The 9,739-nt window shown below is 46.9% G+C and overlaps 2 protein-coding genes across 4 annotated transcripts in view; both read right to left on the bottom strand.

The window, feature by feature from the left end:
• Window positions 1-2,168: 2,168 nt before the first annotated feature.
• Window positions 2,169-4,368, bottom strand: arl4ab (ADP-ribosylation factor-like 4ab). The gene is made up of 2 exons (XM_042075621.1): window positions 4,191-4,368; window positions 2,169-3,406 (listed from the first exon to the last, which is right to left on the bottom strand). The coding sequence occupies exon 2, from the start codon at window positions 3,313-3,315 to the stop codon at window positions 2,704-2,706; it is 612 nt and encodes a 203-aa protein (XP_041931555.1). The 5' UTR covers window positions 3,316-3,406; window positions 4,191-4,368; the 3' UTR covers window positions 2,169-2,703.
• Window positions 4,369-5,974: 1,606 nt separating this feature from the next.
• Window positions 5,975-9,739, bottom strand: part of scin (scinderin) — a 62,452-nt gene continuing 58,687 nt past the window's right edge. For 2 of the 3 annotated variants that reach the window (XM_042075616.1, XM_042075617.1), the window contains exons 15-16: window positions 6,711-6,771; window positions 5,975-6,278 (exon numbers count right to left, since the gene is read on the bottom strand). In XM_042075616.1, the coding sequence (XP_041931550.1) occupies window positions 6,106-6,278; window positions 6,711-6,771 (234 nt within the window). In that variant the 3' untranslated portion in view covers window positions 5,975-6,105. Of the gene's footprint in view, window positions 6,279-6,710; window positions 6,772-9,739 lie in introns of those variants that run through there. The other variant, XR_006026026.1, reaches the window with a different exon arrangement.

Genomic DNA, 9,739 nt, shown 5'->3' with positions numbered 1-9,739 from the left:
CTGCCTCAGGAGACAGACACACACACACATACACTACACACACACACACACACACACACACACACCGTTTCCCAGAGAGCTGCATAGAGCAGACAAGAGCCAGTTCAGTTCAGAGCCAGATCAGAGGCACATCAGAGTCAAAACCAGCTGCTATCAGAGGCGTCTTCCTCCTGATTTCGCTCACACACATTTTTACACATGATGAACTGAAAGTGGACTGAATGTGAGGTTGTTTTCAGATCTATAGCGTGTATGTGTGTGTGTGTGTGTGTGTGTGCGTGCATGTGTGCGTGTGTCTTTCAGACCTGTTTGGCTCGTTCTGTCCGTGGTTCCTGAGAAGGAAAGACGCTGACGGGAGATCTGAGGCGTCTGCAGGTCTGACAGACAAGTGGATGAGGAACTCTAAGTGAAAACAGCTCATACCTAACATGACCCCCCCCCCCCCACACACACACACCAAAGAACAGACCATGTTCAGTGAGAGAGGTGATTTTTTTTATATATATGTGTGTGTGTGTGTGTGTGTGTGTGTGTGTGTGTGTGTGTGTGTGTGTGTGTAAGCATCGTCTATGGTATATATGTTGTGTGTTTGAGAGCATGCGGTCATGCCTGTGTGTGTGTGTGTGTGTGTGGCTGTGGCAGTGTTCAGGAAGGTTAAAGTACAATGTCCACATTGCAACTCAACGTCACCTGCGCCACCACAGATTACAGCTCTGTTACCTGCAGAGTTGCTTGCATGACTCAAGCTGACCATTATCCAACGCAAAGGTGACGCATAGCGCCTAATTAAAATGCCATCACACACACACACACACACACCCACTCCCACCACAGTAAACAGTACATCAGCACAGTTAAGGGTCGTAAACAGTAACTATCCAGTAACCACACACCTGATGTCTGATAGCACACACACACACGCACACATACGCACCTGAAAAAGCTAAGATGTAGGTTCTAGTTGAGGTATTTAGCAGTTGGTTCTGTCCAAAGTAGCAGCAGACCTGATGCTAGTTAGCTCCGTTATCCAGGGAGCGTACCTATGTTCTCCGGGTCCTATGTTCCCCGCTTTGTATAGGACCGGGAACATAGGACCCTTTTGTAAAACCCTAACCCCAAGCAGGGAACATAGGACCCTTTTGTAAAACCCTAACCCCGAGCGGGGAACATAGGACCCTTTTGTAAAACCCTAACCATAACCGCAACCCCGGGGAACATAGGACCCTTTTTTAAAACCCTAACCATAACCCTAACCCCGAGCAGGGAACATAGGACATAGGACCCAGGGAACATAGGGATGACCCCATAATCCCAACTAGCGGTTAGCAGAGTTAGCCCCCAGTAAAGCAGGACAACAACAGCAGGTCAGTGAGAAGCTGTGGCTTTATTCAGGGTGAAGGGAACTCACACATATCAAGCACCTTCACACACATTTTAAATGACAGATAGAAAACCTCTCTCTCTCTCTCTCTCTCTCACACACACACACACAAACATACACACATTGTGAGGCCGACACACTCTCTCACTCTCCTGACCCACAAACACACACTCTTCTAAAGCAGCACATCACAGATAGCTTTCTTTACGTCTTTTTTTTAGATCATAAACTTTCTACAAAAATCTGGACAATAAGAGTTCATAGCTTACAAAAATGAGATTGTTTCTTTTTTTAAAGTGCATTTGAAATGCCTCAGCTGTAGGCTCAAGACACGGCTACTTCAGGAAGCGATCACACTCCTTCATCAAGATGGAGGGAACAAATGGAGCCAAACAAAAGAAAGAAAGACAAAAGAAAACAAAAGAACTCAGAACTTCCTGCTAAGCTGACTGGCGCTTGACCAGGAAGTAAATATTCCGCAGGTGTCTGAACACAAACTCAACTCAGATGGCCGTGAAGTCCAGCAACCCAAAGGCCTTTTCAAGTGCCCCCCCCCCACCAGACTGTGTGTTTAAAGCCTCTTGCCCCCCCCCCCCCCCCCACCAGTGATTCTCTGAAGTTTGCTTTGGCTCCTCTTCCCCCCAAACCCCCCCCCGGTTTGTCGCTGGGCAACAATAAAAGTCCATGTTTAAAGTCGTTTAAAGTCCACCAATCAGTAGCAGATCCAATCTCCTGAGTGAGAGCTGTCTGATGACATCACATGATCTCCTCACAATTCCTGCTTAACTTGGTGAAACAGATAGCTCAGCTCAGCCACCGTGTGTGTGTGTGTGTGTGTGTGTGTGTGTGTGAGAGAGTGTGTACGTGGTCTCCATTGCACCCTGTGCCGGAGGTGATTGCGTGTCGCCACCCTGTCAGAACATTAGAAATCCATAATCATTGTGGTCACCACGGTCACATGATTGCTCGCGTCCAGAGGCCCGCGTGACAGCGGATCGATCCGCTCAGCAGAAGTCCCGGAGCGTCCGGCACAGTACAAACAGTAGAAAACCCCAGCTTCGCCCAGCTGATACAACTCAGCCAATAAAATCCCAGCATCTGCCTGAGGCAGCCAATAGGATCGCAGTATCCACCTGTGGCAGCCAATAACATCCCCAGCATCCGTCTGAGGCACTGCTGTAGCCTGTATGAACAAGACGTCAGCAGCACAATGGTGGGAGAGGGTGTCTGTGTGTGTGTGTGTGTGTGTGTGTGTGTTTGTGCATGATTGTCCCTGTACACACACACACACACACACACGCGACTTCTGGCCTGCGTGCTCCTCATCTTTTCCTCTTCTGCTGCCGCAGCATCTTCCTCCTCTTGATGATCATGGCGTGCAGTCTCTCCAGCCCCTCCTGCAGGCCCTCGCCAATGATGGCGCACGCGGGCTGCAGGTGCCAGGGCGTGTGTGTGCCCAGCTCGTTAAGGGCCAGCAGCCGCTCCACGTCGGCCAGGGGCAGCGCGGCGCGCAGGTCCTGCTTGTTGGCCACCACCAGCACGGGCACGCCCAGGTTGTCGTGGAGACGCGTGATCTTGTGCAGCTCCGTCTTCGCCTCCTCCATGCGCTCGGCGTCCACCGAGTCCACCACGAAGACCAGGCCGTCGGCGCAGCGCGTGTACGAGCGCCACAGCGGCCGCAGCTTCTCCTGGCCGCCCACGTCCCAGAAGTGGCAGGCGGCCGAGCGGCATCGGCCGGTGCCCAGGGGCAGGCGCACGCGCTCCGTGTTGAAGCCCTTGGTGGGCACTGTGTTGACGAACTCGTTGAAGCGCAGCCGGTAGAGCACGGTGGTCTTGCCGGCGCAGTCCAGGCCCAGGATCACGAGGTGCAGCGCCTGGAAGGAGGGCAGGCAAGGCAGGACCGACACGCGACGCTCCGACAGCCCGTTCCCCATCTCGCGTCCGCCAGGGAGGGGTGGGGTGCTGCTGCTTCACCAAACACACACACACACACCAGCCTGGAAAACCCCACAGCAGAGGATCAACCTGAAAGCACAGAAACACACAGCTGATGCAAGAGGAGCAGAGAAAAGTCAAGCACACACACACACTGTGCTTTCCGATGTACAAGACTGTTAATGTCTTATCATGGAGAGCTCCGTCTTTGTCATACTGACGCATAACAAGTGCCGCGCGGTTGGATGTCATTTCCCGTGAATGAGGAGTGTACACAGCGGGGAGCACGGGAGGCCATTTGCACATGTAGCGCGCAGCGACTTCATACATAATCACCGTTCATCCATGCGAAAGCCTGACGCCCCTACCCAAAGCACCAAACGCAGTCGTTTCCGCCCATCCGCGTCCATTCGCCGCGCTCTCTGTGCCTACGAGCGACAGCACGCATGATGGAAGGCGAAATGCATTAGTGTCCTTTTGTTGATCTGCCGTGGAGGGCAGCGAGGCGCAACGAATCGCGGGTAGGTAGCTGGCTGGCTGGACAGGGGGTAGCGACACCAGGCCGGCCATCTGTAAAAACGGTAGCCTAGTTTCGGGGCAACACTTCTGTGCCGAGCGGATTTAATATTCTGAGGCAAAGCCAGTCTGACACAGTGCACAGCTATTTGGCTACTCGGCCACTCCGCACAACCAACCACAGGTGATTAGACGACCGAACCCCTGAACAAACAGCCACAATCATCTAATTCGCTGTAAACACATAAATGCTACATTTCCGCCGTTACACTCTAAAATACCTCACACTTCCCATGCTGTCACTAATTTCGAAGTGAATTTATCATTATGATGACATAAAAAACAGCCCCAAGCATACCTTTAAATCTTAGAGAAAAGCACGAGTGTCTGAAGCCCGACATGAAAGGAGATCAACAGCGTATCCTTATTCTCCACGAGCCCCTTTCCTCTTTGCGGCACAGTGCTCCCTTGACAGTAGTGGTGTTTCAACTGAATGCTTCACGGCTGCCTAGTGCTTACCAGTCGATTCTGGCACCGGAGAAACAGCCCTGGAGTAGCATAGCGCGCTGATTGGTTACATTCCCGAAAGGCGCTCCCGATTTCCTGAACTCTGATTGGCTGGTAGTTGTGTCTGTCGGGTGTGTGCGGACACACCCCCTACCACCACCTGTTTCTCTCGCTCAACCAGTGACCCAAAGTTTGGAGCGCGAGCGAGGCGTGCGCGTGATGATGGAAGTATTTGTGCAAGCGGGTCAAAAGTCACTGACCTTCCCAACAACAACGTGAACACTGTTGGTCACATTGTGTCTTCAATTTTGCGGTCAACGCCGATGGGAGGTCAAAGCAGAACATGTGTGAATCGAGAGAAAGTGAAAGTGTTGATAAGAAAGTGGCCATGATTGAACAATAATATAATGGCCTTGATAGTGTAACACAATAGTGGCTGAAACTCCATGACAATGGCAGTCAGTGAAAGGCTTTGCGTGCCTTAAGATAAGCACACATCACGAGTGCACGTGTCTGTTGATGTCTGTCACCTATTGTGTTCTGAATGGGTTTACAATGTCTCGGTTTTGGCGACATGATGTGAAAGTTTAAGGACAAATTAAAAGCCGTCAGATTTGAGGATCAATCGAGGATTGATCACACGCGAGGATATTCTGGGCTTAATCGGTTTGCTTTTTAATCCGTTTCGCTGGCAGCGGTAGGCTACAGTTTAGTCCCATGAGACGGAGATTTGGCTACTTTTTGGAGGAATAGTTCAACAGTTTTTGTTAACTCCAAACCATCTGATTCTTAGCTTGCATCTTTGCTCCCTCTTGTGTCCAATAGACGAACTCCATGGCTTCAGTCAAATCCATTCAAGTAGATGAACTGTGGCTGACTTCGTCAACAGACACATGCACAAACACACACATTCAGCCGGGAGGAGCTACAACAGATGGCAGCTTGCCCCGAACACACCAACTGCAGTGTATCGCGGGAGATATCGCGAAATATTGTGTGCAATAAAAACAGTTTAACTTCCCTTCTTATTCATTGACAGACGAAGTGAATTCCTATGATGTAGTTTAAATAAACCATTGTTGTCATACAGTTAACATAGGCCTACGTGTAGCACAGCAATATTGTGTTTTCAGTGTCATCTATTTAACCAACAGCATAAAATAACAGACTATCAAAAAGTTTTCAGTAGGCTAGCCTACCAAGATCACATATAACAAGGTATCCCTTCGAATTTTGTAAATTTCCGCATATTCCCACATAAGGAAGCAGCCTGAGAAACAGCAACTCCGCGCTGCGAATGAGCCTATTAAGATTCCTGAGGCTTCTTGGTTTGAACATGGTTTGAAACACAACTCACTTGAGATAGGAACACAGGTTACCAATAACTTGATACACACCCATTTATATTCTTTCTTTTTAATGGAGCAAGCGAGGATACAGTTTACAGTTACTAAATTTAAACAAAATTTTATTGGAAACAAAATAAAAAACAATCTTATGTTTTAAAAAATGTATTTATATATTTTTACTGTATATATTAACTTTCAAGCTTCAGCAATAAAAGTATAAAAAACCCATGAAAACAGTTTAAACTGATCAGCCTCTTTAAAGAAGGCTCTGCATTCCCGAGGCGTCCTGTGTGTGTGTGTGTGTGTGTGTGTGTGCCCATGCCTCATGCAGCTGCGCCCTGCTCTATTTGACCTTGAGTGACCCCAGGGCCTGGGCGGCGTGGTCGGAGCCCCAGTGTGTGTGTGTGTGTGTGTGCTCTATTTCATGTTAAGTGACTTTAGGGCCTGGGCGACGTGGGCGGAGCCCCAGCGTGTGGCGTCCCATGCCAGGAACCAGCCAGTGAAGGTGGGCGGCTCGTGCCCCTGCTTGACCACCACCACCGACGTGCCCTTGTCCCGGCCCGATGGGTCCGACTCGATGTACGCCTTCGCTGTGGACAAACACAACACACACAACACAAACACACACAAACACACACATTGAGCCTTCACTGTGGACGAACACAACACACACATTCAGCATCCCCAGCAGCACACACACACACACACACACACACACACATTGATCCTCCAGACACCCTTGAGTGCATATCCCCGGTGTGCAGAGTGGGATCAGGGCCTCATAACAGCAGCCTGGGTCTACGATTCCGAGGGTGTGTTAAAGAGTGTGTGAAAGAGTGTGTGTTTAAAAGAGTGTGTGTTGAGAGGTGAGTGTTAAGAGAGCGTGTTGTGTGTTTCTCTGCTGATGAATGATGGCAGGGGAATGAGACGTGTCATCAACAAGGTTTGTTTGTTTTCTGGCCGAGGATGTTGACTCGGTTGTTTACCTGATTACAGTTGTTTACCTGATTACAGTTGTTTACCTGATTTCAGTGATTCCGTCTTCTCCAGTTCATTAGCATCATTCCCAATCCATACAAACAGCTGCAACCACACAACACAATCATGTTACCAACACACACTCATGTAAGATACACATAGACCACATCTCCATTCCAGACAATTACACACACACACACACACACACACACACACACACACACACACACACTCATGTAAGATACACATAGACCACATCTCCATTGGTTACTGACAAACACACATCTATGGCTAACATTGGGAGTTTGGGTTATAATTTAAAAGCACATTTAAATCCAAAGAGCATACACACATCAGACAAATACACACGCACACAGACACACACACACACACACACACACACACACACACATACACACACACACACATCAGACACATGCAAACACACAAAGACAAATACACACACACCTGTGAGACACACGTCACAGACACCCACAGTCCCACACGCATTAGACAAATAGACGCACACACAAACATCAGACACTCACACACACACACACATCAGACAAATAGACACACACACAAACATCAGACACTCACACACACATCAGGCAAATACACACACAGAAAGAGCTGAATGGGTGATGTGCGTGTGTGTGTGTGTGTGTGTGTGTGTGGGGGGGGGGGGGCACTCCTGCCATGCCCATTTCCTGACCCCCTAACTGGACGACCCCCCCCCCCCCCCCCAACTACACACACAAAAAAACACAGTAACGGCCAGTCACCATCCCCCTGAAAAATCACTAATGGCCAATCACTACCCCCCATCCCATGTGTGTGTGAGAAAGTTAGATGTGTCAGTTGTGAGACATGGCAAGCTGTAATGTATTTTGCAGGTGGGCCAATTTATTACAGTCTTTAAGGTTTTTGTAAAAAATATCTTTTTCTAATCTGTTCAAACTTTGGACAGTATAGGAGAAAGTGCATCTCTGTTTCAACCTCACCAGTCATACAGTGACCACAGAGCCGCTGCTCTTTGGGAAGCCATGATTTTTTGTACCGGCCTTTCTCTATGGCAAGGCTGTGGTCACTTAGCCTGTACTTGGTAAGAATCTGCCTCTGCTTTGTATCTATGACGGTGGAGAGGTACTCTGCCAATTCATAATCTCGTTTTAGTGACAAGTAACATTCTAATTTGGATTGTGATTTTGTTTGATCATCCCAATGTTCCAGATATTTATGCTTACTTTGATTCATAATTTGTTTTACTTTGATCTGATTTTGAAAAGCAGTGCTGGTCTGAGATCAGTGGGTTAGAGTATTAGTTAACTTCAGAACCAACTGGCAAAGGGGACTGGTTTTAGGGCTGACCTCTTGGGTTTTGTATGCTTGAAACTGTATGGTGTTCTCGTCACTAGAATTTAGGTGGATCCAGAATTTTAAAGATCTTCTTTTGTATATTTAATGCCAATGGGAATCTGCCTAATTCTGCCCTGCATGCATTTGTTGGTGTTTTCCTTTGGACTCTAAGAATGTTTCTAATAAATTCTGCATGCAGGGATTCAGTGGGATGTTTGTCCCATCTAGTGTAGTCTAGCTTGCTGAGTGGACCCCATACCTCGCATCCATATAATGCAATTGGCATTATTACACTGTTGAATATTTTACACCAGATTTTAATTGGGATTTGTATTTTATGGAAATTTCTTTTGATGGCATAGAGAGCTCTACGAGCTTTATCATTTAGCACATTTACTGCAAGGTCAAAGCTTCCTGAGGCACTGAGTTTCAGGCCTAGATAATCATAAAGAATGCTCTAGAGCGGTGTTTCCTAGAGTGAAAAGGTGTCTGCCTGCCTGAGATCTTGCTTTCTTTTGGAATATTACAATCTTTGTTTTGTCCAAATTGACTGTCAGGGCCCAGTTCTGACAGAATTGCTCTAGCAGATCTAGGTGCCGCTGTAGTCCTTGTTCTGAGGGTGACAGCAGCACCCCCTGCTGGCAGGAGATAGATTTTTAAAAAATATTATATATATTTTTAAATAATTACTAATTCGCTGTCTGACATTAGTTATATTTTTGCATGTGAAATGATGAGTCAAATAGCAAAAAAGGGTTATGGATAGGTTCAAATATAGGCATGAACGTGAGTCAGTTACTGTAAGAACCATAGCGTAGTTTTATCTATGTGATAGCGATCAAGTGTGTAGGCCTACGGTTGATATAGGCCTACATATTCTATGTGATTTACACATTCAAAAAAACCATGGATAAGCTGAAAGAAACTTTAATTGTGTTTTACAGTTTTACAAAAATAATAAATGCATAGCTAGTGAAATCATTTCACTATCCTAGTCGCTAAGATAAAAATTGTTAGGACACATACTTGCTGTGGAGACGACACACTTTAGGCTATTCAGAAATTATTTGCGAGATCATTGCAGCCTGATTATTAGCCTATATTTAAAGCCTAACATCTCTGGTGTGGTTTTGACGATCAGAAAAGTAATTTTCTTTAGCTATACTGAAATAGGCTAATGATGTCAAGTGCGCTTCTGTGGGGTTAGGGTGGGCGCAGTGGACTCGGAGTGCTGTCGCGGAACATTGGAATTTGTGGCTGCCCAGGACTTTTCTAAAACTCCATTATTTTTGTTATTCAGCACCCCTGGTCAAAAATAGGTTCCCGCGCGCCTGAGGTCATCTGCAAAAAGCAGAAATGTAACTTCTGTATTCTTTTGGGTGAGTCCTAACTCATTGATGTAGATATTGAACAGAGTTGGACTCAAGCTACAGCCCTGTCTCACCCCACGCCCCTGAGTGAAGAATTCTGTTCTGCTGTTGTCAATTTTTACAGCATTTTTATTGTCCATATAAATAGATTTGATTAAATCATAGGTTTTGCCCCCTACACCACTTTGCAAAATTTAGTAAAATAATCCATTGTGCCAAATTGAGTCGAAAGCTTTTTTAAAGTCTACAAAGCATGCAAATATTTTCTTTTGTTTTCCTTGTAAAACATGGGTGTTGATTAGGGTGTGTAGGGTGTAAATGTGGTCAGTGGTTCTATGTTTTGG

The sequence above is a fragment of the Alosa sapidissima genome, chromosome 21, assembly GCF_018492685.1.
Source record: "Alosa sapidissima isolate fAloSap1 chromosome 21, fAloSap1.pri, whole genome shotgun sequence".
NCBI lineage: Eukaryota > Metazoa > Chordata > Actinopteri > Clupeiformes > Clupeidae > Alosa > Alosa sapidissima.
This window is presented reverse-complemented; position numbering and strand designations above follow the sequence as displayed.